Source organism: Capra hircus, unplaced genomic scaffold (assembly GCF_001704415.2).
Source record: "Capra hircus breed San Clemente unplaced genomic scaffold, ASM170441v1, whole genome shotgun sequence".
Classification (NCBI taxonomy): Eukaryota; Metazoa; Chordata; class Mammalia; order Artiodactyla; family Bovidae; genus Capra; species Capra hircus.
Window position 1 is genome coordinate 434,650 of NW_017189962.1, and position 25,438 is coordinate 460,087.

The 25,438-nt window shown below is 62.8% G+C and overlaps 1 protein-coding gene and 2 long non-coding RNA genes across 3 annotated transcripts; 1 reads left to right on the forward strand and 2 right to left on the reverse strand.

Annotated features, from left to right (window-relative positions):
* Positions 1-3,096: 3,096 nt before the first annotated feature.
* LOC102185848 lies at positions 3,097-9,878 on the forward strand. Its single transcript, XR_001296367.2, has 3 exons — positions 3,097-5,225; positions 8,715-8,756; positions 9,601-9,878. It is a non-coding gene; the product is annotated as an uncharacterized LOC102185848 (long non-coding RNA).
* LOC106502730 lies at positions 4,723-8,751 on the reverse strand. The gene is made up of 2 exons (XR_001296368.2): positions 8,178-8,751; positions 4,723-5,619 (listed from the first exon to the last, which is right to left on the reverse strand). It is a non-coding gene; the product is annotated as an uncharacterized LOC106502730 (long non-coding RNA).
* Positions 9,879-14,028: 4,150 nt separating the features above from the next.
* On the reverse strand, positions 14,029-24,606 carry LOC102177728. Its single transcript, XM_018044956.1, has 10 exons — positions 24,214-24,606; positions 20,042-20,093; positions 19,442-19,586; positions 19,311-19,358; positions 18,330-18,377; positions 17,180-17,247; positions 15,330-15,406; positions 15,037-15,217; positions 14,387-14,642; positions 14,029-14,133 (listed from the first exon to the last, which is right to left on the reverse strand). Exons 1-10 carry the CDS (start codon positions 24,392-24,394, stop codon positions 14,029-14,031), a joined length of 1,161 nt encoding a protein of 386 aa, XP_017900445.1. The 5' UTR covers positions 24,395-24,606.
* Between the last annotated feature and the right edge of the window lie 832 nt (positions 24,607-25,438).

Below are 25,438 nucleotides of genomic sequence, written 5' to 3' on the forward strand. Positions count from 1 at the left end.
GGTGTTCATTGGAAGGACTGATGGTAAAGCTGAAGCTCCAATACTCTGGCCACCTCATGCAAAGAGTTGACTCGTTGGAAAAGACTTTGATGCTGGGAGGGATTTGGGGCAGGAGGAGAAGGGGACGACAGAGGATGAGATGGCTGAGTGGCATCAATGACTCGATGGACATGAGTCTGAGTGAACTCTGGGAGTTGGTGATGGACAGGGAGGCCTGGCGTGCTGCGATTCATGGGGTCGCAAAGAGTCGGACACGACTGAGCGACTGAACTGAACTGAACTGATACACTTTAAAGTAGTTAATTGTGTGCTAGGTACATTTTGCATCAGTAAAATACACGTGAAAGAAAGAGGTGTATTTCTGAGCAAGCCCATCCTCTCACTGTGGCAGTCACTGGGGCTTTCAGGGAGCAGATGGGATCCGGTTTGGCCCTCGCTCTTGCTTTGCTGCCGTGTCAGGCTCTTTGGGGACCAGATCGGCCCAGAGGCTGAGGCTCTTGCAGACTCTGCCTGTGGAATCTGCTCCTACGAGTCTGAAGAGCACGTGGATTCTCCCCAGGAGTTGCCTCTGAGCCTCCGGCCTCCTGGGACACGGTCAGAGCAAGGTCAGAGCTCACTCTGCTTCACCTGGCCGTCGTGGCTGGTGACTGCTGCACTCTCTGCACCTGTGGGGCGACCGTCCCCTGGGGCTTCACTCAAGAAAGGGGCCCTGAGTCCTTGAGTGGGCCTCAGAGGCATCACAGGCAGCCTGCCATGCAGGCCGAAGGGTGGGGCAAGGGCTCTGGACGACCAGAGGCTCGGCAGGAAACCACCAGCTCTCTCCAGACCCCAGTCCCTCCGCCCCACCTGCCTGCACCCTTCCCTTCCTTTCCCTTCCCTTCTCAGGGTTGGGTTTCTTGAATCTGGACTTAAGCTCCAGGACAAGAGCTGGGCATTCTCTCCCAGACCCCCTCCTACTCCATCCCCAGCAATCCAGCTTGGAGGAAGCCCTCCATCCCGCCACAGGTGGCCCTCCTGCGCAGGGTGGTCGCCCGCTTGTTGGGGGCGCATTCGTACCGGGGAGCATTCATTGGGGGGGAGCACTCATGCTGGGGAGCACTCGTTGGGGGAGCACTCATGCTGGGCTGCACTTGTTGTGGGGGAGCACTCACTGGGGAGCACTCATGCTGGGCCACACTTGTGGGGGAGCACTCACTGGGGAGCACTCATGCTGGGGAGCACTCGTTGGGGAGCACTCCTGCCTGGTGGCTGTCCCTGCTCCAGCGAGACCGCAGCAACCATGGGATGACTAAGGAGATTCAGTCACGTCTGTGTTTGCCAGAGTTTCCAGTCCCTGAGGCCAAGCTCAGCACCACATGCTGACCCCAGCCAAGCAGACCTGGGCGCCAGCCCTCGGCCCTCTGTCCTCATTTCTGTTGGGCAGCGGCCTTCCACGCCCAACACGTGGCCACTTCCAAACCCAGCTTTGTCAGCATCCCAGGCCGGGTCCCCAGCGAGCAACCTGGAGACTGACCCCTGGCCTGGACGGCCCTTGGCATGTCCACACAGACCCCCTCTTCCTGGTAAAAGGATGTCTGACTGCGGTTAGAACCCACAAGACCCTGGAGGCCCCGGAACAGGAGGCACTGCGTTCCTCCAGCTGTTGTGAAAGCCTCGCTCCAAATGTGGCCCAGCAGTCAGAGTAAAAGTGGAATTTCTGTGTATCCTCTTACTCGCTGACCATGTGTCTCGTCTTCCCAGCCAGAAGGCCTCATGGAACGGCATCCCGGGCAGACCGCAGGGAGGAAGGTCACATCCCTGACCTGTGGGGGGGGCTTCCACCGGCTTGTTCAAGGGACTGAGCCGGGGAGGGGGTTCATCAGGCAGGGGGAGTGGCCTGAGCCAGGGTGCCATCCATCTGGGGGTGGGGGTCCCGCTGAGTGAGAACAGAGGCTGGAGCTGAGGGCGGAGCCTGGAGCCGAGTCCCCAGGAGGAGGGGGACCGGGGGGCGGAGCCCAGGGGGACCGGGCAGGCTCTGGGCCTCCTCGCCTGTGACGGACACAGACGGCCTGTGCACCCTCAAGGGTCGTGACCCCAGGATGTGGTTATGAGCTCCACTCCCACCTTCCTTGGGAACCCTGATGCCCAGCTGCCCCTCGAGGGTCCCAGGTCCACTTTGCTCTGGGACCTCTGGTGCTGGTGCTGACTGTCACGCCCCTGGGTCACCGTGCCCCACTGTTCTGTCCAGGAAGGAAAAGAGCCCGAGGCCAAGGAGATGGCTGTGTTTGATTAGGGAGACGTCCAGAGCCCTACCTTGGGAGGCCGGGGTTTGGGCCAAGATCAGAAGAATCTAAGCCCTGGCCACACTAGTTGGGTGGAGGGGCTCCAGCAGGCAGGGCCAACAGCAGCGTCTCAGCCAAGAGAGATGTTCAGTCCTCCCGGACCGCAGAGATGCTTGGGGCCCTGGCCTGCAGGCCCTGCTCCCCTAATCAGTGGTCAATCTAAAAAAGAGGTGGAAAATTTTATCTGAGCCTACCTGAGGATTATAACTCAGCAGACAGTCTTTCAGAATCTCTGAGGACATTCTGCCCCTCAGAGGTCAAAGTACAGCTAGATAAGTGAGACAAAGGGTCTTGCGTCAAAGTCACGTATTAACGATTCACATCGTCCAGCAAGGCGAGTGGTGGGTCGTTGCAACTCCTTACAGGATTGGGAAAGGAATGTCGTCTCCTAAAGAGTCACCTCGCGAGTGTCCGGAGGAGACCTGCTTTCCTTCCTGGGGGCAGGCAGGCCCTTCTGCTTCTCCTCCTCGCAGTCCGCATCCCGTCCTCCCCGCCGTCCGCTCCCTGCCGTCCCGCCGTCTGCCTCCCCGTCCGCCTCCCTGTCCACCTCCCCGTCTGCATCCCGTCCTCCCCGCCATCCGCCTCCCCGTCCGCCTCCCCGTCCGCATCCCGTCCTCCCCGCCGTCCGCCCCCTGCCGTCCCGCCATCCGCCTCCCCGTCCGCCTCCCTGTCCACCTCCCCGTCCGCATCCCGTCCTCCCTGCCGTCCGCCCCCTGCCGTCCCGCCATCCGCCTCCCCGTCCACCTCCCTGTCCACCTCCCCGTCCACATCCCATCCTCCCCGCCATCTGCCTCCCCGTCCACCTCCCCGTCTGCATCCCATCCGCCTCCCTTCCGCCCTGCCATCCCCTCTAGGAAATTTGTCAATTTCATGTGAATTTTTGTACTAAATTTTTTTGGAATGAGGCAAGAGTTTTAAGGGACTTTCTTTGTTTTATTGCAGATGAACATCCAGGTGACCCAGAGTCATTTCTGGAAAGAGTATTTTTTTCCCCCTTGAATTGCATCAGCACCTTTGTCAAGCCAGCTGACTGCACCTGAGCAGGTCTGTTTCTGGAATCTGCTCTTTCCAGTTCATCTGTTGGTCTGTTATAGCCATGATATATCACTCTTGATCAGCATTACTTAAAATAATCTTGGAATCATGCAGTAGCAATTCTCCACCCTTGTTCGTTTTCATGCTTGCTCTGGATAAGTCCTATACATTTCTATACAAATTTTAGAATTAGCTTGAATGCTCATTTCTACTAAAAACATTTTAGGGGTTTGACTGGGACTGTGCTGATTCTGCAGGTTGGCTTGGGGAGATCGGCCTCTTGATGATTCTGACAATACAGGGTCTCCACTCCATGACCTCAGTGTTCCTTCATTTATTTGGCTCTTATTTAATTTCTCTCAGCAATGTTTTCACACTCTAAGCCTATGGGTCTTGTGTGAACCTTTTGTCAGATTTATTTCTAAGTATTGATGTGTCTAGTTTTGCCTTTTGAATGAATTGCCGCTTCATAAGAAGCTGCGCAGCGGTGCCGAGAGGTCCCACACACCCGCTGCTGGGTGTCCGCAGGTGGTGGGAGCTTACTTGACAAGAGCAACTGCTCAAAACCAGGAGCTTTATGTGGTTAGCACTGTTAACTAGACTAGTTAGTACAGGTAACACCAGTAACTATGCCAGTTAGCACCGTTAACTGGACTAGTTAGCACAGGCAACACCATTAAATAGACTAGTCGACGCGGTTACTAGGCTATTTAGGACAGTCAGCACCGTTAACCAGACCGGCTAGCACAGCCCGCACAGCTGCGAGACTACGGGGCTCACGGGGCCGCCGGCCTTGGCAGGGTTGCGCGCTCCTTTAGGGTGTCTCGTGCAGGGATCCCACGACGTGTGGGCCCTGAAGCCGTGTTCAGGACGTGACGCTTACATCCCCGCAGAGGACTCCTTCATGCTGTTCCTCCCCAGCCCTTGGCTTCTCCTCCACCACGATGACTCGTCATTTCAGGAGCATAGCGTAGCTGCAGTACACTGGTTCCAGGATGGGCCAGGGCGTGTTTAACCACGGAGGACACGCAGGTGTTTCTGGGCTGCAGCTGTCACAGGTAAGGCTGCTGTGAACGTTTGAGTATAGACTTTTTTGTGAATGCAAATTTTTGTTTCTCCAGGATAACCCCGGAGAGCAGTTGTGGGTTGTATGGTAGATATATATTTAACTTTTTAAGGAAACTTTGAGACAAACAGAATGGATGGAGGTGAGTCAAATGTGGCGGGGTGGGGAGGGGGCGGGAGGACGTAGGACCAAATTTAGGGAAAAGAGTCTTGGAATTTTCCTTTCAAAAATCCATTTGTAAAAAGAAATAGACCTACTATATATGGTCAATCAATTTTCAACAAAGGTGCCAAGACAATGGAAAGGGAAAAGAAAGCTTTTTCAACAAATACTGTTGGATCCACTGGATGTCCTTATAGGGAGAAAAACGTGTCCTTTCTCTCATACAGCACACACACAGCTCAGATGGGTTAGACATAAACGTGAATTCTAAACCCGTGAACCTTCTGCAAGGAAACACAGGAGACAGCCTTTCACTTGGGGCAGGCAAAGATTTCTTAGAACACAGAAAGCATGAAATAATCATAGAAATTGATCAATTGGGCTTCGTTGCTATTAAAAACTCCTCCTATTAAGAAAAAGACAAAGGACAGAAACCTACGCAGCCCTGCCACCCAGCCATCCCACCCTTTGATGTTCACTCAGGAAACAAAACGTGTGTCCACACCAAGATGTGAACAAGAAGCTTCCTTCGGAATCGCTGAAGCCGTGAGCAGACCACGTCTCCCATCTGGTGACACGTCTGCCTCACGGAGCACGGGGCTGCTCAGAAATAAACAGGGAAGAAGCACACAGAAGGACAGGTGAGTCTCAAAGTCACAAAGCCGAGTGAAAGAAGCCGGGCCGAAAAGAGCCCACATGTGCGGTTCCGATCGTGCAGGATTTGTGGGCACAGGTAGACAGCTGGCTTCTGGGATGTCCTGGGGTGCGATGGACACAGCGGGGCTTCTGGATCCAAACACACACCCAAACCTAATTACACACTTCAGGGGCATTCAGCTTATTGCTCTCTAGTTTTAATTCGATAATCTCACACCAACGAAAAAAATGCTTCAAAAAATGTGAGCAGGTACTGACGAAGGTCCGTACAGTCAAACTGGCTTTTCTAGAAGTTGCGCAAATGTGAGAGTTGGGCCGTGAGGAAGGCTGATGCTTTCCAGCTGTGGTCCTGGAGAAGACTCTTGAGAGCCACTTGGACTGCAAGGAGATCAAAGTAGTCAATCCAAAAGGAAATCAACCCTGAATATTCACTGGAAGGACTGATGCTGAAGCTCCAATACTTTGGCCACCTGATGCAAAGAGCCAAATCACTGGAAAACACCTTGATGCTGTGAAAGATTGAACCCAGGAAGAAAAGAGGGCGGCAGAGGATGAGATGGTTGGGTGGCATCCCTGACTCAACGGACATGAGTTTGAGCAAGCTCCGAGAGATGGTGAAGGACAGGGGAGCCTGGCGTGCTGCAGCCCGTGGGGTCACAAGGAGGTGGACACGACTGAGCAAGTAAACAGCAACCGATGGCTCAGGGCCAGACCCGCCTGCCCACCTTGTCCTGTGGGGTCTGCCTGGACAGGAGCATCCCCGCAGGGCCGTGGGCGGCCACCTGGACTTGTGCTGGGCTCCGTCCTCAGACGTCCGCACGCCACCCACTCCACCCACCCACCCCCATGCAGCATGGAGAGGCTTGCTCCTGCTTGTCTGGAACCCGGGGCCAACCTGGCCTTTCAGCCCAATCTTTTCAGCTCCCTGGGGTCTCGGCCCAGCCAGCTCTGGCTGAGGTGTGCAGGCCTGGTCCTCACCCGTCACAGCACCTGGGCAGCCTTCACAAGATCCTGGGGACCGTGGCCTGTGCCTCTGTGTGGCGGCCCTGCTTCAGACGGCCTGGTCAAGCTCACGGCTCCGATAGGCCACATTTGAAGTGCTGGCTGCTTGGTGCCACGGTGCCCCTGGCCAGGCACCTTGGTGGAGGGCCTCCTGCAGCCATCCGGAGCGAAGGCACGAGACCCACCATCTGCTGCGGGAGGGGCCGCTGGGTCTGGGCAGGTAAAGGCCGTGGAGGAGCATCCCGGGAGGGCCTGGCGCCCGGCTCCCCTCTCCACCTGCTCACAGAAGTCAGTGGGCCTGCCTCTCTCCTGACCCGAATGCCCAGCCTTGTCCGGGGTCCTAGTACGGGAAGGCCTGTCCTTGCCTCCCTGGGGTCTCAACTCCAGGTCAGGACCCAGTCCTCAGGCACGATGCCTCCGGGAGCCTCCGCCCCAGGACCTCCAGCTGCTTGGAGGAAAAGTGGAAAACAGCTCCCAAAAGCCGCCTTTGGCCCCGGGCCACTGTTTTCTCTCCTAGCAAACTTGGCCCCCATTGCTGTTTGACCAGGAAAGGTTTGGCCGCTGTCTGCCTGCTGCGAAGCGCAGCCTGACCGAGGCCAGAACAAACAGCCTTGGGGGGCTGGCTGCTGGCCCAGCAGCCCGCCTCTCTCCGCAGCCCTTGCTTTTGCTGGATTTCAGACTGTCCCCTTAAATCTCTCCCAGAAGACCCAGCTTCTTCCCCTTTAGCGAGGAAAGGGGTGGCAGCCTGATCTCCCAGACATCTGTCTCACAGCAGCCAAACTGGGGGTGCCGTTGGCCCCGCCGCTTGCTTTCTGTTGCTGTGGCAACTGCTGTTTGCGGTAAACTGCACTCAGGAGGCTCGGGGCTCCTTTCGGCTGTGAGCTGCCGGAGGCCTGGACGTGCGTTTGTTTTTACATCTTCTCTTTGCTCCCCCGGAGAAGTGCCTGGCACAGAGGAGCTACGCCTCAGCTTCACAAGCGTGCGCAGCTGTGGAGTGCCCTCTCCACACCAGGGCCAGTGCCAAAGGTCAGCTGAAACTCAGCAACTTTGCAAACTGTGATCACAATCGGAAAAGCCCCTTGCTGCATGGAATTTGCACAAATGACTAGCTTCCTAAAACCCAAAAGGGCTGTGTAGGACTGAGCTGGTGAAGGCAGGGCGGCAACCAGCGTGAAGCTCCTTAGTGCTTGCAGAAAAGACATTCACCCGCAATAGGTTTTCACCAGGCCCGGAGGATCTTTCAAGAGCTCAGAGTTGGAAAGCACAGACACAAGTGCCAGGAAGTGTGGGTCCCTCAGAGACCAGCGCTCAGTAGGGGGTGGGAGTGGGGCTGTGGGGGCGGGGAGTGGGGGGGGCGGTGAGCAGGGAGTGGGGCAGGGAGCGGGGAGCGGGGGCTGCGGGGGGGCGGTGAGCCGGGCGTGGAGGGGGGGCGGGGAGCGGGGAGCGAAGCAGGATTCTCGGTAGGGACTCCCTGTCCTGCGCTCAGCCCCCGCCGCTCGCAGAGCCCATGTTTGTCCAGGCCAGAGTCCAGCGTGTCTCAGCCCTGAGCCGCCAGGCAGGCTCCAGGGTCCTGGCTTGGACTGTGGCCCTGGCCTCTGCATTCTCCTTGTAGCCGGCCAGGCCCCAGGGTGACGGCTCAGCCCCAAGGGAGCAGCTCTGGCTGATCACAGGCTTCACAGCTCAAGACCCCGTCGGCTCAGTGCCTGCCTGTCAGTAGCTGGGGGTCAGTTGAGGCTGTGCTGGGCTCCGAGAGCTGCAGGGCCACCTCCGGGGATCCTCTTCCCAGCACGGGTGGCCTGACCTCGGGGCCCAAACCCAACAGCACAGTATCTCCAGCCCCGCCTGCCTCCGAGCCCAGCCTTCCCTTGCCTTCCTTTGACCTAGCTGGTACAGTGGCCCACTTCCACAGAACAGGAGTCCCGCCTCAGTCCTACCTGCCAAGTCCTTGTCCCCTGTGAGGTGATGTCCCCCTTGGTCCAGGAGTTCAGACACAGGTGCCTTGGGGGAGCAGTCTCCACGCGGCCCACCTGGACACTCGCTCCCGGAATGCAGTCTCCCCTCCTACCTCTGCCCTGGCTCAGCCAGCCCCACAGCCAGCACCTCCCTGGTGGCCCTCACCTGCCACCCCGTCCCTTCTGGATGCTCAGCTGCCCCACAGTGGAGCCTTCCTGAACACAGCACCAGCCTCGGCCTTGCGCCTGTGTGCCCAAGACAGGGTGACCTCCCAGAGTGGGGCGGGGACACCCCTGAGGGAGGCGGGACCAGGGTCTCCGCAGGCCCTGGTGAGAGGCCTGGAGGCTGTCTCAGTTTCCCGAGCTGGGAATGGGCACAAGCGCAGGAGGCAGGGTCAGGCCCCGACCAACCTCACAGCTGCTGGCCAGCTCGTGTGCTGCGTGGCCCCGGCCAGTGTGCTGACCTCTCCGTGGCCCCGGCCGCGGACAGCACAGAGCGAATAACCGTGCCTGTTCCAGAAGAGTCACACAGCGCCGAGCGGGCCATCCACTGAGGAGCTGGTGAGTGCTGGGGTGGAGCCATTGTGGGGAGGGGCCAGGGTCTCAAGGAGCAGGTGTCAGGCGGGGAGGCCAGGCAGGGGAGGCCAGGTGTGGGAGGCCAGGTGTGGGAGGCCAGGTGGGGGAAGCCAGGTGTGGGAGGCCAGGTGGAGGAGGCCAAGTGTGGGAGGCCAGGTGTAGGAGGCCAGGTGTGGGAGGCCAGGTGGAGGAGGCCAGGTGGGGGAAGCCAGGTGGGGGAAGCCAGGTGTGGGAGGCCAGGTGGGGGAAGCCAGGTGTGAGAGGCCAGGTGGAGGAGGCCAAGTGTGGGAGGCCAGGTGTAGGAGGCCAGGTGTGGGAGGCCAGGTGGAGGAGGTCAAGTGTGGGAGGCCAGGTGTGGGAGGCCAGGCAGGGGAGGCCAGGTGTGGGCGGTCAGGTGGGGGAGGCCAGATGTCGGAGGCCAGGCAGAGGAGGCCAGGTGTGGGAGGCCAGGTGGAGGAGGTCAAGTGTGGGAGGCCAGGTGTAGGAGGCCAGGTGTGGGAGGCCAGGCAGGGGAGGCCAGGTGTGGGCGGTCAGGTGGGGAGGCCAGATGTCAGAGGCCAGGCAGAGGAGGCCAGGTATGGAAGGCCAGGTGTGAGAGGCCAAGCGTGGAAAGCCAGGCAGAGGAGGCCAGGTGTAGGAGGCCAGGTATGGGAGGCCAGGCAGGGGAGGCCAGGTGTTGGGGGCCAGGTGTGGGAGGCCAGGCAGAGGAGGCCAGGCATGGGAGGCCAGGTACGGGAGGCTGGCCCGAGCTTCTCAGGAAGAGCGTTTTCAGGCTCTAGGGGGAGGGCCGCCTTCCAGGCAAGTGACTGTGTGTTCTGGACTCTCCCAGGGCACCCATGAGCTGAGGACTCGGCAGACTTGGGGTACAGGGCCTGCTGCCCATCTTCTCCCCATGTGAGGGGAAGACTGAGCTGGAGCCTCAGGCCCCTGGAAGCTTGCCTGCCCTTCCTTCCTTCCTTGGGGTCACAATGGTGTCCCCCACCTGGACGCGCAGCTGCCCTGCTGGCTGGCCTGGAGGCCCCCGGCTCCTCCCTGGGGAGAGGGTGCCCTTACTCTCGACTGTGATATCAATGTTCCTATAGAACACCTTTCCAGCTTTCTCAGTGACGCCTGCAATCTCCCCTGTGAGCTCTCGTTTTTCAGTGGGTGCCCCCAACCTGTCCCACTCCCGACTGGGCCAGGGAAGACACAAGCTGAGCCTGGAATATCTTGTGGGGCCAGAAAGCCAGGAAATGTTCCCCAATTTAATTAATTAGGAAAGTTAGAGCTTGTAGCAGACGCAGGGCACACCCTGGGAGTGCTGCCAGCAGCCACAGACTCAGGCTGGCGTATTGTTACCCAGAGTGACACGTGTGTGCGAGCCGGGCCGGTGGAAACAGCCGCTTGTGTAAACAAACGAACAGGGACGAGAACAGCGCTACTTTCAGGAAACGTTCCCTCGACAAGTGACAGGGAGAGAGGGAAAGAGAAGGGCGTCTGCGTGCGCTCACTCCAGCTGCGGAGGGTCACGGAGCAGGAGGACAGACGTCCGTAGGCGCGCAGAGCCTTGCACGCCTCTCTGGAGTCGCCTCAGCGTCAGTGAGGCTCCACGGCTCTGTCTTCATGTCCACAATGCAGCCAGCTTGTTCTCCACGGGGCGGGGTGCGGGGTGGGGGTGGGTGTCTGAGCGTGCTGGGGGCTGCCCAAGGACTGTCCCTGTGACAAGCAGAACCCTCCCCCAGGGAGCCAGCCACTGGTCTAGAGGGACTGGGCAGATGGTCAGCTGGGCAGCTGGTGAGCTGGATCGGCAGTCAGCTGGGTTGAGTAGTTAGAAGGGCTAGGTGGTAGGTATCGAGCGTGGTCAGCTGGGTAGGCACTCAGCTGGACTGAGATGTAAGGTGGGTTAGCTTATTAGCGGGGTCAGGTAGTCAGCTGAGTCCGCTCCAGGTTAAGTGAGCGCCCCTGCAGGGGCCGCGGCGTCTGAGCTGCCCTGCTTCGTCCTGCCCTGTCCTGTCAGACCGCGTGTGTCAGCAGCTGCGCTGCAGGCTGTCCTGGGACTTGTCAGACCGACATCCAGTGCCCCTCCCTGCCCGCCACTCAGTGGCCCGGGTGATGCCAGAGCTGCCCCGGCAGGACCCTCACCTATTGCGATGAAAACAGAGGAGCCAGGGCTGGTGTTCCAGGCCAGAAGTCCCTGGTTTGGGGGGCACAGACCAGGCTGGAGGTCCCCAGGCCAGTGGACGCTGACTGGGGCGCACATCCCCAGAAGCCCCGGGAAATGAGGTCAGAGCTCCACGCTTGGAGGAGGGTCTGGGTGAGACCCTTTCGTTCCGGGAGAACTGGGAGGCAGGCCTGCTTCTAGGGCAGGCGCCGGTGGCCGTGGACCCCAAGCAGGGCTCGCACACGGGCTGGGGTGGGGCCCAGCAGTGCAGCACCGGGGTGGCGGGCAGTGCTGGTCACTGAAGAAGCCAGAGTCTTCCTCCTGACCCACGTGATCGCCAGGCTCCTCGGGAAGCAGGGGCCTAGGTCTGAGGGCCCTGTTGGCTCTCCGAAGGGCATGGAGTCCAGGACGTGCGAGGGTGAGGACTGAGGCGAGGGCAGCTGCCTGTAGCCAGGGAGGGCCTGGGAGCAGCCGGCAGGGGCCGGGCCTGGACAAGCTGGAGGCCGCAGCTCTCTGCCCCAGCACCCTGCACCTGTGGGCCCAGGACCCCAGCCCACAAACGAGGCTCTGGCTCCTGCGTCTCAGGCCCATGGAGGGTGTTTGTGGCTGAGAGGAGCAGCCCCTGGTCAGGCAGATGGGCAGGTAGGTGGTGCTGTTGCCCTGGGGGTCTTGGGTCTGCCTTCCCCTGCCCTGGACAGCCCCTTGGCGCTTGCCCGGCTTTCTGCCTGGGCAGGGGCAGGCGGGGACGCTCCGCATTTTCCTGGCCCTTTTCTGACTGCCAGCACTGACCGCTGTCCTGCCCCGTCCAGGAACCCATGTCAGGCCCTGGGACCCAGGATGCCCCAGAAAGCGGCATCAGCCCTGGGCCGGGCTTGGGGTGCTCCAGGTGAGGCCTTGGTGGAGTCCTGGGGCTGTGCTTGGGGAAGGACAACTCATGGATGGAAGGGGCTTTTGCCCTCGCGTGGCCTGGGCTGCTGTTCCCCACCACCCCTGAGGGTCGCCCCAGGGGCCTGTTGGCCCTGGTGAGCCCCTCACCTCCCAAGGCCTCAGTAGCACCCCACTGCGGCCAGGCTGGCCTTCCTCAGCTCCATGCTCGTCCCAGACGGGCCCTCCAGCCTGGACAGCAGGGTGTCTGGAGCTATGGCCCCAGGCTCAGGGCACCTGGGGGCACCGTGGGGACACTGGGGATGCAGGGGCACCTGGGGAAATCGCGGGGGCATTGGGGACATGGGGTATGGGGGCACCTGGGGGCACGGGGTCACCTGGGGGCACCGCGGGGACACTGGGCACGGGGCTCTAAGCGTGGCGCCCTGTGAGTGAGCTCTGCGTTTTATCATGTCACGTGAAGTGCGTCAGATCACGGGGAGCCTCTCTTTGGGGCCTGGGTTTCACACGGGCCAAGTGTCGTCCATCCCTGGAGGTGCGCAGGACTCTAGACAGAGGGCAGGTCTGTCTGTCCATCCTCCCAGGACTCGAGGTCATGGCACAGGCAGGGCCAGGGTCCAGGACCCTTGACCTCTGCGCCCTGGAGGCAAGAGCAGGGCTGCTCCGCACAGGCCTGGGTCAGGCCCCTCCGTCCGCCCGCCGCTGGCCACCAACACAGCCTCCTTCCGGATGCTTGTTAGTGAGCAGAGGCGAGTGCAGTCTGTAGGGTGAGGACATGTCAGGCCGCTGCCTCCTGGTGGAAGGTCTGGGAGCCTGGCTCCGGCTGGATGTCAGCAGCCCGCCACCGGGGGGCGCTCCAGACAAGCGCAGCCGCCGCTCCCGGCCGGAGCTCAGAGAACGGCCGCGGACACGGCCCTTGCTCATCCGTTTCCTCGGAGCTGCAGGAAGAGACCAGCCGACGCTCGGGCACCGTGGCTCCCGAGGGCAGCTGCCTGGGTGCGGGCTGCCCTGCTAGTGACCCCTCACCGCCACCCGCCACCCCGCCTTCCTGCTGCAAAAGCAGGGGGAATAACTGGGCCCGCAGTGTGGACGGGAAGGATGCCAGTCCCTGCAGGGCGGGCGGCGGGGTGCAGGGCAAGCCCCGCCCTTGAGGGCCCGCCGCCCACCTTCCCCAGGCCCCTTCCCCGCCCAGCCCACCACCCGCGTTTCCTCCTAATCTGTCAGCCTGGCGGCAGGTGGCTGCCCCGGGCAGGGCAGCCCAGAAGCACCGCTTCCCAGGGGATGCAGCTGATGTCTGCTGGGCAACGAGCAGAAAGTCAGGACGCGCTGGGCGTCCACGCTTGTCTCCCCCTAGACTGCAGGCGATGTCTGCTGGGCAACGAGCAGAAAGTCAGGACGTGCTGGGCATCCATGCTTGTCTACCCCTAGACTGCAGGCAATGTCTGCTGGGCAACGAGCAGAAAGTCAGGACGCGCTGGGCGTCCACGCTTGTCTCCCCGCAGACTGGAGGCTTGAGAGGTCAGGGTTTGTTCAACCACCATGTTTCCCCGAAGTATCACCTGGCGCAAGGCAGGCTTTCAGCCAACACACGTCGATGGTGGGCAAGTGTTTATGAGGATAAAAGGAAACATCGTAAACAAAACAAAACAAGAAAATAAAACACCCCCAAGACTAGTGCAATGTGGTGTCAGTTTTGTAGAAAAGCTGTGTTTACCTATCTCCATAGACAGCTGTCTCTACATATTTGAAGCAGAAACAGAAATCCTGCCAGTGGTGGTATGAAGGTCTCAAGGGGACAGGTTACACGCTTTCTGCCAGTTCCCACGAAGCCCACAATGAAAGTGCACGTGCGACTCGGGGGAGACTAACAACGCTGGGAGGAACAGGCTGGCGGCAGGGACAGGCCTCGGGGTGGGGAGGCTGTGTCCACCAGAGCCACTGGGCTGGGCCTGTCCCTGCGGCCTCGAATTCCCTGGTCTGAGCAGCTATGGGCCTGCGGGGGCTGGGGAGGGAGCCGGGTCAGGCTGGGGGGCCAGCCTGGCAGGCTAAGTTGGGGGCCCTGAGGACTGGGGCCCTCCTGGAGGTAAATGCCCCCCTCCCGCCTGCAGTCCGCAAGGGCTGGCCTCCAAGCACCGAGATGGACAGACAGCTCCACAGCCCGCAGGGCGGCAAGGGTCGGTGCTCAGCCTCCCTCCTGCTCGGGGGTGAGCGATCTCGCCGCCAGCAGTGACCTTAGGGCTCGCTCTTGGCGAGGCTGTCAGCTCTTCGTACCCTGCAGGTCCGGGTCACGGTGTCGTCTCTGCCGGCTGTGGCCCAGCTCCCCAGGTAGGGGTCTCTCTGTGGCCTCAGCGGGCCTGGGGGCCAGATCGAAGGCTCTCAGGCCATGTCCACCTGCGTTTCTAGAGCCTGGCCTGTGGGCTTCACCACTCCCACCCCCGCATCGTCCACCGGTTCTCACGAGCCGCCCCGACTGGCTCCCTGCAGGCACCCCGGCTGACCCGGGAGGTGAGGGCTGCCCTGCACGGGGCCCTTCCGTGACTCTGAACAAGGCCAGCTGCCTGTGGTGGCCAGGGACGGTCAGGGAAGGTACCGGCTGGGGACCAGTCACACTCCTGGCCTGTGGCCTCCTCTGGCCGATTCTCCGGAAGCTTCTCTCAATGGCCATCTTGGTGGCTAGGTGCCAGGACAGGGAGCTGCCACTCAGGGGCAAGGACGAGGGGACACTTGCTTGGGAGGCTGTGCCTACTGGTGGAGGCCGTGGGCCGTCCTCAGGAGGCGCTGTGATGCTGTGTCCTCCGTCTCGGGCTGAGTCAGACACGTGGCCGGAGGCGGGCTGCCAAGCCCCGCTGGTTACCCAGACAAAAGAGCCGCAGGCCTCACAGGGTCCCCCTGGGGGGCTCCCCTCCAGGCCCTGCCTTCCCCGCCATAGGCAGCGTCTCCCTGTGGCTGCCTCTCCCCCGTGGGGTCCTCAGGGCTCCCAGTTCAGCTGTAGGAACGCCCGCCCCTGGTTCTTTGGGGACCAATGCCCACGCCCCTCAGTGCCCTGGTGGCAGCTGTGGTTGGGGCCAGGCCCCTGGGGGTCTGGGGCTAAGTGAGGTGCTGCATGACCCCGTGACCCGGGAGGGGAGGTGTGACCCCGTGACCCGGGAGGGGAGGCCCTGAGCTGCCTGCCTTCCCTGAGGTACATTTTCTGGGACAAGGTTTGTGGCGAGAAGGGATGGGGCCCTGGAAAGGTGCAACCCCTTTCGTTCACTTTTTATTGCGTGTTTCGAAGATGGCCTCGTCGCTTCCCAGGGGCGGAGCATCCTGTTGGAGCGGTCATGGCGCCTCTGAAGCAGGCTCCTCCGGTGTCTCAGGACAGCTGTCTGCGTCCTCACCCCTCCCTGGCAGCTGGCCCAGGAGCCAAGTGGAGGCCCAGTTACTGGCCAGAGGGGCAGGTCTGGGGTAGGACCCGGGAGGCAGCCTGCCCTCTGCCCGCCCCACGCCATGCTCTGCCCCTCCCTCAGCCTGCTCCCTCCCCGAGCCTGAATCACCTTCTCCAGGCTGCGCACTCTGCTTCACCTTCTTTCTGGTGGAGTACGGGATACAGCACACCCAGCTGGTCCTGGACCTGGAGGCCAAGGGAAGGGGTGAGAGGCACCCTACCCTCTCCCACCAGCTCAGCGTGGGTCCTGGTCCTGGACCTGGAGGCCAAGGGAAGGGGTGAGAGGCACCCTACCCCCTCCCACCAGCTCAGCGTGGGTCCTGGTCCTGGACCTGGAGGCCAAGGGAAGGGGTGAGAGGCACCCTACCCCCTCCCACCAGCTCAGCGTGGGTCCTGGTCCTGGACCTGGAGGCCAAGGGAAGGGGTGAGAGGCACCCTACCCCCTCCCACCAGCTCAGCGTGGGTCCTGGTCCTGGACCTGGAGGCCAAGGGAAGGGGTGAGAGGCACCCTACCCCCCTCCCACCAGCGTGGGTCCTGGTCCTGGACCTGGAGGCCAAGGGAAGGGGTGAGAGGCACCCTACCCCCTCCCACCAGCTCAGCGTGCATAAGCTCGCCAGCCAGAGACGGCTCCCAGGCCCCTCTGGGGCCCTCCCCTCTCTTGCCTCGGCTTCTCCATCCCAACAGGAGCCCCTTGAGCCTGAGAGGCCTTGAAGGCCCGCTGAGCGTGACGCCCCGTCCATCCACAGCCCAGCCGTGAAGAGGCGTCGCAGGTGGACAGTGCCCACCCCAGCCCAGTCAGTGTTTGCAGAGGACTGCGGCCTGTGCCTATTCCTGTTGGGGGGACTCTGGGGGTTCCACTCCCAACCAAGGCTGTCTCTGGGGTCAGACGGCTCCTCTTCACAGGGACCTCCTTGGCTCTGGGCCAGTGTCCCAACGGGCCCCTGACAGGCACCTCAGTGCCCGAGGCGGCCGACTGAACAGACTGAGGCTGCAGGTGAGCAGGCAGGTGACCCCGCCTCCCTGGCACGCATCTAGGCACCCCCCCACGAGCAGACTCTGTCCTGTTGGCCAAGCAGTTGCCAGCCGCCGAGGCCTGGTTCCTAGGCCTGGCCCCTCCACAGGTTCTCTGGGGCAGCTGAGCAGAGTGTGGGAGCCAGACCCAGAGGCTGAGAGGTGGGCCTGAGCCCGCCTGGCCTGGGGCAGAAAAGGAGCTGCCAGGCTTTGACCCAGTCCATCACCGCGTCCAGTAAGAAATGACGAGAAAAGCAGACGCTAGCGTAAGGAAGACTTTCCCGGCAAGCCTAGATCCGAGGCTGTGCCAGGCAGTCCTGACACCCCGGTAGAAGCTGTGTGCCTGGCCGTGTGAGCAGAGATCAGCACAGGCTTGGGGGTGACACTTGCTCACAGGGACACTGTCCCCCCGGAACCCAACCCGGGGAGAGAGAGGCAGTGACAGCCACCGCCAAGTTGCAAAGGGCCAGGACACTGCGGCCAAGCGCGTCTGGAGGCGCAGGAACGTGGCCGGGGGGTCCCCTGCCCGCAGCTCACCCACGCTCCAGCCTCTGCTCCTGGCCCCTCAAGGCCCAGGCTCCCAGACGCCCCCGCTGCCTCCAGTTGGTGGCACGTGGGTATTTTAAACCTTCCCTCTCTGCTGTGCCATTTCACGTGGCTTCATTTATTTTAAATGACTATCAGTTTACAAAGTGAACAGAGAAATTTTTCTTTTTAAAACTGCAAGCAAATCAGCCAAGATATTAATACAGTCAATTCAGATGAAAAGCGGATGAGCTGCTGTTTTCTTCTCTGTATCATTTAAAGTGCCACTGACCCACAGCCCTTGGGTGCGCGTCGCACCTCCTGCTGGCTTCAGAGTCTCACGATCTCTACCCCGGAGGGTGGATGCATTGGCACAAACACCCCCTGCCCCCCAGGCTCCCCTGAGTGGACGCCTCACTCACTCGTCCTCTGACACATCCCCCATGTCCTTCTGGGACCGCTTCTCTTCTTTCGTGATGCACGTGACCACCTGTGGGGCGGGAGGCGTTAGGGACCGAGGCTGGACCTGCTGGGCCCGCCGAGAACAAGACGGGATGTGGAGACGGCCCCGAGCATCCTCCCATGTGGCGGGGCTCCGTCAGGCGGGGGTTTCTAACTAGGGGACCCAGACCAAGGAGCCATGCCCTTGACCCTGGAATGCAAGTCAGAAGGCCTGGTCCCTCAGTCCAGCTCTGCGCTGGCTGAACCTTCTTGAGTCCTTGAACCCTGTTCCCTCGGTAACCTTGGGATGAGTCAGTAACCAACTCTCTTCACCATGCATCCTGTTCTGAGGGCAAAGAGCTAGGAAGTACCGCCTGGAAAGGAGCAGCCCCCGAGGCAGGGGCTTACTTTTGCCAAGAGAGAATTAGAGAGAGCGTCCAAAGAGGCAGCTACTCACTACAACAGAAACAGAGAATATTTGTGTTGGAAAGGCCAATCAAGGTTGACCACTGGGTCAACCGCTTCCGTTTACAGAGAGTGGTGCTGCAATGGTGGTGTTGAGGGTGGTGACGGCGATGCTGACGCTGATGGAGACAGTGAGTGGGGTGGCAGTTTGATGATGGTGGAGACAGGGACGATGGCGGCGGTGGTGAGGGTAGTATCTGATGCTGGGGCTCTCCGGGCGCCAGGCAGTGTTCTGAGGGCATGACAGAACAACGCTGGGCTGCGGTATTAAGAGTCCCATTTTGCAGATGATAAAACTGAGGCATGGAAAGGCATGGTGACTTGTGTGAGCCTTCCCTGCGTGTGGAGACTAAGTCTTCCAGCTCCTGGCTTGGACCCACTCACCACCCCAGCACAATCCCACAAGAGGTTCTTGAGGCCCCTGGGCACCTCGAGTGTTGACCCAGGCCCTGGGGTCTCTGGTGGTGCAGGAATGCGTGTGAGTTGGCGTGAGGGACTGAGAAAGAGGCCAGGCGCCCTCTGGTCCCTAGGCCAGTCCTCAGAGCCCGGGTCCCGTCTCTCCTCAGCGGCCAGCACACCCTGCTTGGGCAGGGTCCCGGGACTGCTGTGGGCCCCGAGCACGCCGCTTCCTGTGGGTGGCCGGGCTTGCTCAGCTCTGGCACTTACCTCCTCAGCACGGTCTCCAAGGTCAATCTCCACAAACACAGATGGTTTCTGTGGAGGGAAATCAGAGACTCGTGGATGACGGGCGTGGCTGAGCCGGGGGAGTGCAGCTTCCTGGAAGGGGCGTGGGCTCGAGTCCCGCAGTGCTCAGGTCTGGGCATTCGTCACCCCAGGTCTCCGTTCCTGGCTGTGCGTGGTGGGATCTGTTGGCAATGGGGCTGGCGAGGCCTCCAGGGCAGCCCTGGCAGAGGGTGGGGAGGTCTGGCCTCCCCCACACCCTCGGGCACCTCGTATTGGGGCCCCTGAGGACTCAGAGGGGCCCCCACCTTTACCTGCTGAGAACCAGAGCCTGGGTGAGCAGGCGCGCCGAGATCTGGGCGGCCGCTGCAGGCCCACATGCGCCCCCGGGCCCCGCTGCAGGCGCCCCTCCGCCTGGTGCGCAGGTGCACACAGGGCCGGGGGCCTGGGGGCTGTGTGGGGGCCGCCCCGCGTCTCAGGCTCCTTTCAGCCCCGAAAGTGCTTTCTGTGGTAGTGCCTGGGTCGACCCCGGGAGAAGCGTTCCTGGGAGTGGAGGGAACCCCAGAACCCCCGGACGCAGGCCCAGGGCCTCCGGTGTAAACCCTGGCATGACCACCCAGCTCCTCTCCACCCCCGTGAGCATGGGGGAAGGAAGGCCCCTCCTGGGGGCGGGCGGCGTCCAGGGAGGGCTGTGCCCCAGGCTGCGGGCCGGGCTGGGCCTCCCCGTCACGGCTGAGCTGAGGGAGCCTCGGTCAGGACCCCTGCTGCCTGGCCCCCTGAGCACAGCGCTGCTTTGGGAGCTGGGGTTAAGGCGCCCCTGGGCAGACACAGGCCCGGTGCCGAGGGAGCTAGGGGCTGGTCCAGCCCACAAGCCCAGCTCCAGCGGGGGACCGACCGGCGAACACAGCAGAACCGCGCCCTGCAGCCTTCCCGCCTAACTGCGCCACTGAAGCGAGACTCTCTTGCCTCCTTCTCCAGAAGGTCATCTAGCTTGATGGACTCAGGCTCCTGCTCCTGTAAGGAGGCGCGGGACAGTCTGGGTGAACGGGGCAGGGCTGAGCCAGGGGATGGCCGCCCAGGCCGGGGGCCCGGCCCACCTTGTCCTCTGGGGTGCACTCGTCCCCGTCCTCCCCTCCAGCTGGCTGCTCACGGCGGGTGCTGGCCTCCTCCACCTTCGCGTCCTCCGGCGCCTGCCCACGGGCATCCTGGCCCCCGTCCTGCTTGTCCTCCAGGCTGGCCTGGCTGCAGGGCGTGGAGAGAGTTGGGAGACGGCTTCGTGCTAACCCTAACCCTGACCCTGGGAGCCTGTGCGGTGCCCCTTCATCGGCAGAGGGCCGGGGGCGGTGGGCAAGGCAGGCCCAGGGGGAGAGGAGGTGCAGAGGCATGAGGGACGCAGGGCTCCGAGGGGCCCATTCCGACCCAGACCTGCCCAGCACGAGGGTTGCCCAGGGCCCCAGCAGCCTCCCGGGCAGCAAGCTTTCTTTCTGAGATCCTGGGGAAGGACTGTAGAGACAGGTGCCAGGGCCGAGGTGCTGGGCCAAGCCAAGCTGTGCTGCTGTTTGCGGGGTGACCAGGCCCTCTGAGCTTCCCTGGACCCTGTCGCCCCCCATCAGGGCCTTCAGGCCTCACTCCCGCCCCGCCTCCCACGTCCCCGCACGCGTCTGCACCGCTGCCTCCGCTGTGCCAAGGCTGCTCACCAGCTGGCGTCTTCTGCTTCGCTCCTGACGTCCTTCCCCGGGTCTTCGGACTCTGAGGAGGGGCAGCAGGGCTGTGGTCAGCCTGCGAGGACGCTGATGGCCACCCGTGGGGAGCTCAGGTCTGCTGCCCCTGTGTGCACCCAAGTCCCCCGGCATCCTCGCCCGGGAGGCCACCAGCCCTGACGTCCCCATCAGTATTTTGCAGGCTAGTGAGGGGCCCTGAGGGATTGTAGCTGGGCCGAGGGGGTCCCCGTGGGGCCTCGCCCCCTCAGTGGAACTTAGGGGGGCCTATGGTGTTGCTGTGTTCTCCTGGAGGCAGCGGAGTGGGGACAGGGGACACTTGGCCTGCAGCCAGTGGGCCGCGCCCCCCCTCTGGAGGTGGCATCTGAGCCGCAGTGGCCCCGAGGCGCTTCAGGGGCGGGTTTTTGACTGGGGGGGGGGTCTCTCCGTGAGCAGAGCACGGCGCCTCACACGCGGGGAGCAGGGGGCCGCGCCTCAGGGCCTCGTGGGGCTGGCAGCATGAGTCCTGAGCTCCGAGTGGGAGGCCGTGGCGTCCTGGTGAGACGCAGGCTACTCGCCCCAGAGCTCGGAGCTCACGGGGTTCCCACAGGCCCTGGGGCCCCAGAGGGCCCTCGGAAGGGCCCCAAGCTGCCACACTCCAGCCCCACAACCTTGCAGCCCCTTTGAGACTGGGGTGCCCCTTGGCTGCTCCAGAACCCCCCTCCCCCCAGTGGCCTGGTTCCCACCCCCAGCCCCACACACACCCTGGGCCCTGGCCCTGCAGCTGGCCCAGCCTCGGGAGGCCCCCAGCTTTAAAGAACGCTTTCGGCAGGATGCCCGGCAGGACGCCTCTGGCGGCCACAGTCCTGGAGGGTTTCCTACAGAATCTGGTGGCCACGTCAGCTAGCTGCTCAGGGTCTTCTCAGCTCGCAGGCCTCGGGCCTGGGGGCACCACCAGGGAGGCGGTCAGGGCCAGCCCCCTGTGGGCGCCCTGCCAGCTGCGCCTCTTCATTCGCTGTCCTTCCCCTGGCCCCGAGCCTGTGTCCCCGGCTCCTGACATCCTCCAGTGCCATCCTTCACGGGGACCTGGGCCCCCTGCCCGGGGTTAAGTGGCCTTCCTCGGAGGGAGTTTTCTGCCAGGCGCCCTGGGCTGGGTCATTCCCTCGCCTCAGGCTGGGTTCCCTGCAGGTGAGAACTGGGTGCTATGCGTCCTCCTCCATTTCCAGCACCCGCACGGGCTCCGGGGCCCCTGCTGACCTGCGCTGTGCTGTCCCCAGGCAGGCCCTGTGCACCCACAGACAAAGTCCTGAAGGCCAAGGGCTCAGCCGCAGTGGGCCTTCCGAGCACATTTCAGAGCCTGACCGCTCTCAGCAGGAAGGGCCCGGGGGGTCAGGAGCCGCTGTTCGCAGGCAGTGCTCCACGGTGACTTCTGGAAAATCTTTGGCAGCCCTGAGCCTGCGTGTGCGCGCGTGTGCCCGCGTGCTGGTGCCCATGTCTGCGTGTGCACGCGTGTGCACGCGTGCTGGTGCCCGTGTCTGCGTGTGCGCGCGTGTGCCCGCGTGCTGGTGCCCATGTCTGCGTGTGCACGCGTGTGCACGCGTGCTGGTGCCCGTGTCTGCGTGTGCGCGTGTGTGCCCGCGTGCTGGTGCCCGTGTCTGCGTGTGCGCGTGTGTGCCCGCGTGCTGGTGCCCGTGTCTGTGTGTGCGCGTGTGTGCCCGCGTGCTGGTGCCCGTGTCTGCGTGTGCGCGCGTGTGCCCGCGTGCTGGTGCCCGTGTCTGCGTGTGCGCGCGTGTGCCCGCGTGCTGGTGCCCGTGTCTGCGTGTGCGCGGGTGTGCCCGCGTGCTGGTGCCCGTGTCTGTGTGTGCACGTTTGCACGAGTGCGTGCTGCCACGTGTGCCTGTGTGTGAGCACGTTCTAGTGCGTGTCTATGGGTGTGCAAGCGTGTGCACGCGTGTGTTGGCACACGTGTCCCTGCGTATGCGAGTGTGCAGCGTGTGTGCTAGCGCCCGAACCCTGTGTGTGTGAGTGTGCGCACGTGCGCACGTGCTCTCCCCTGCTCCCTCCTCCTGCGTGGACTGGCGGGGGGGAAGCATCAGCAGGAGGAGCTGGCCCTTCTCCGCTCTGCCACAGCTGCCTTTTCCTCCAGCGCACCGTCGTCAGAAAGGGAGACTCTCGTGTTGGTGGGTCCCCCGTCTGCCTTCTGAGGACGACCCTGCACTCACCCGGGTTCTGGGCATGTCTGCAGGGTCTGCAGTGATCTCCGGGGAGACGGGAGGGCTGCTCCCCTGGGCCCAGCGAGCAGCCTCAGGAGGGGTTGCAGGGGGTCAGGGGTCGGCCCGGAGGTAGAGCACCCCCTTTGCTGCCTCCTTTCAGCTGGGCTCTAAGCGACCCTCACACCACTCACAGGTCACTGTCCGAGACTGAGATGCCCCTGTAGGTCTGGGATGAATGCAGAGGGTGGGCAGGCCAGGTGACGGGGGGCTGACATCGCAGAACTCTCTGCACAACCTCACCGACGCTGCCTTGCAGGCAGGGTGCCACTCACTCCCTCCACAGCAGGAGAGCCTCCTCCGGCCCGTGGATCTCAGCAGGTCCCACCACGCGGAGCAGCCCGAGGCCCAGAGCCCACCCTCGGAACGGCCCTCCTCCTCCTGGACACGCCCTGCAGGAGGGCTGTCGAGGGCAGGGGCTGATTAGCGCTCCGAGGCTTCCAGCGGCTCCTGCGCCTCCGGGCTGGTGTGTCCGCAGCCCCGTCTGCGACCTCATGGTCTCAACAGCCGCAGGCCAGGCAGCACCAGCCTCCTCCCTTGTGATCCCTGTGTGCGAGCATCGAGGCCAGGAGGGTCTCTAGCGCTCCCTCGGGCGGCCACGTCTTGTTCCATTTGACCACGTGGACAGCGAGGCCCGCTCTGTGTTCCAGCCCCTCTGTGCTGCCCGGGGCCTCCTGGGCCTGGGGCCTCAGGGCGGGTGGGCACAGGGCAAGACGAGGCTCAGCTCGGTGCTCCCGGCCGTCCAGCCTCAGGAAACTCCACGGTGCTGGACGGGAAGGTCTGAGGCCAGCGTCACCGGGGAGACGCCACGGGACCTGAAGTGTTTCTGAGCAGGTTATGGGTTGGTTTCCTCTCGGGGACTCAGCCCTCCTGAGAGCCTGACATGTGCTCTGATGTTAATGATGGGAGGTGGGGGAGACAGAGTGGTCTCTGTGCTGTGACCTCCTCCTCTGATACAGCTTTGGATTTTTCAGCTGGGAAAACAAGTATTTATACACCACGACATCTTACAGGCACTCCTAGGGCTTGACAAGCAAATCACGTTCCTGCTCACTGTTTCTTTTCCTTGGCCTGAATGACGGTCTTGGCAAAGCGTGCTTGCTGGCATGGCCTTCTTAGGAGAACCATGACCTGGGAGCCCCGCCGATGAGTGGCAACCCGCCCTTCTCTCCACCAGCTCAGCGCCTGCGGCCCCGGGGTAGCTGACCCTCAAGGGGCAGGTCCACATCAGCACTAGTGTGTTTTGAGCACTCGTCCCCACCTTGGGCACACCACTGCCCACTTGTGGGGTTAGAAACCCGCTGGAGCGGGAAACACAGACAACGCGATATGCAGACGCTGTGCCATGTGTGGTGGCGACTCCAGCCCCACGGGTTCCCTGCTGCCCCGTGAGGCCCCTGCTTTCCACAGTGGAATCGAGGCTCGCCCTGGGGCCTCACTATGAACCCAAGACACTTTCGCGCCACCTCAAGAGCCAGAGGGGTTCCCACAGGCCCAGGTCTCTGTCACCCCTTTCTCCTGCCCTCCACAGAGCTTACAGCAGGCCCCCCGAAGCCCCGGGCCAGCCCCCAGGACGGGCCCCACAGCCCCCAGGCTCCCAGGATGGGCCCCCCGTAGCCCCTGGCCCCCAGGATGGGCCCCACAGCCCCCAGGCCCTTAGGATGGCCCCCACAGCCCCCAGGGCCCAGGATGGGCCCCACAGCCCCCAGGCCCTTAGGACGGGCCCCACAGCCCCCAGGCCCTTAGGACGGGCCCCACAGCCCCTGGCCCCCAGGATGGGCCCCAAAGCCCCCAGCCTCCAGGATGGGCCCCCACGGCCCCCGGCCCCCAGGATGGCCCCCTCGGCCCCACGTTCGGGGATTTGGGGCCCAAGTTAGCTCGGGGTGAGCCGCCTGCCCCCACCTGGCTCCTTGCACAGCCTCTTGATGCAGCTTGGCGGGTCCCCCTTCTGGAGCAGGCCGCCCACACTTCGGCTCCGCTGCACCTCGCTGGCCGCCTTGAGGTGTGCAGGGCCCACGCCCGAGGGAGGGGCGCCGGGGCCAGGCCGGTGCCTTCGGTGGGTGGCCGTGCCGTCCTTGTCCATCCTCCCCGCCTTCTGGTCACAGCAGAGTGGGGTGGCGCTCCCGAGGGGCCCTCAGCCAGAGCACATGGCTTCTGCCCGGCAGGGAGCTGCCCACAGGCACTGGCCCTGTTGCTAGGTAGCCCCTGTGACATCACCGCAGGCACAGAGGCCAGAGGGTGCCCGGCCCCAGGTGCAGCTCCAAGTGGCCTCCCCGGGCCCCCGGCCGCAGCAGAGCGTGGTCCGGGCCGGCACGCGGCTCCGGGGCCCCTGGCGCCGTGCCTGTGGAGCCTTCAGTGAGTCCTTTGGCTCTTCGCAGGGACGAAGGACTCAGGGGGCGGTGGTGACGCCACTTGGCTGGCGGTCTGGGCCCTGGTGGCCTCCTGCACCCTCCCCACGCCAGACGAGGGGAGATTCGCTCAATGTGACGTCGAGGGGGCAGGGGCCACCTGGGGACAGGCTCCTCAGAACCTCACTGACGAAACACTTCCCTGCCTTTTAAGTGGGGCCTTTTGCTGGCGTGTCTGTAAGCGGGGCTTGGGCAGTGTCCACAGCAGACGCTATGGGTCTGGAGCCCGGGGTCAGAAGTCCAGGCGCAGGGTGGGCTGCTCTCTGGAGGCCTCTTTCCTTGAGTGTAGACGCCGTCTCCTCACCACGTCCTCACGGGGTCGCCCCTGTGTGTGTCTCGGTCTTAATGGCCTCTTCTTAAAAGGACACCAGTCAGACTGGACCAGGGCCCCCGAGGGACCTCAGGTAGCCTTCGTCTCCTCTTTAAAGGCCCGTCTCAAATGCAGTCACTCTATGAGGTCCTGGGGGTCAGGGCTTCACGCCGTGCGGGGCATAGTCAGCCTATAACACAGCCCGACAGAAAGGCTCTGATGATCTATTCAGTACAGACTTTTCTTCTCCTCTGGGACTATGGGGACAGGTCACAGCAGAGGTTCCTTGAGCACCTGGCTGATGGCGTTGTGTGCTGTCAGTGTTCAGAATGAGGCCACAGTGACTGGTCCCCATTCCCACACCCATCCCTAAACGTCTCACAACACTGTAGCTCACAGGAGGCCTGGG

Coding starts and splice junctions, on each gene's coding strand:
- LOC102177728 (XM_018044956.1), bottom strand. CDS start 24,394: ATGGACAAGGACGGCACGGCCACCCACCGAAGGCACCGGCCTGGCCCC. Junction 15,407..17,179: donor GGGGATGTGTCAGAGGACGA/GTGAGTGAGGCG, acceptor CTTGGCCTCCAG/GTCCAGGACCAGCTGGGTGT. Junction 15,218..15,329: donor GAGTGCGCAGCCTGGAGAAG/GTGATTCAGGCT, acceptor CCCTCTGGCCAG/TAACTGGGCCTCCACTTGGC.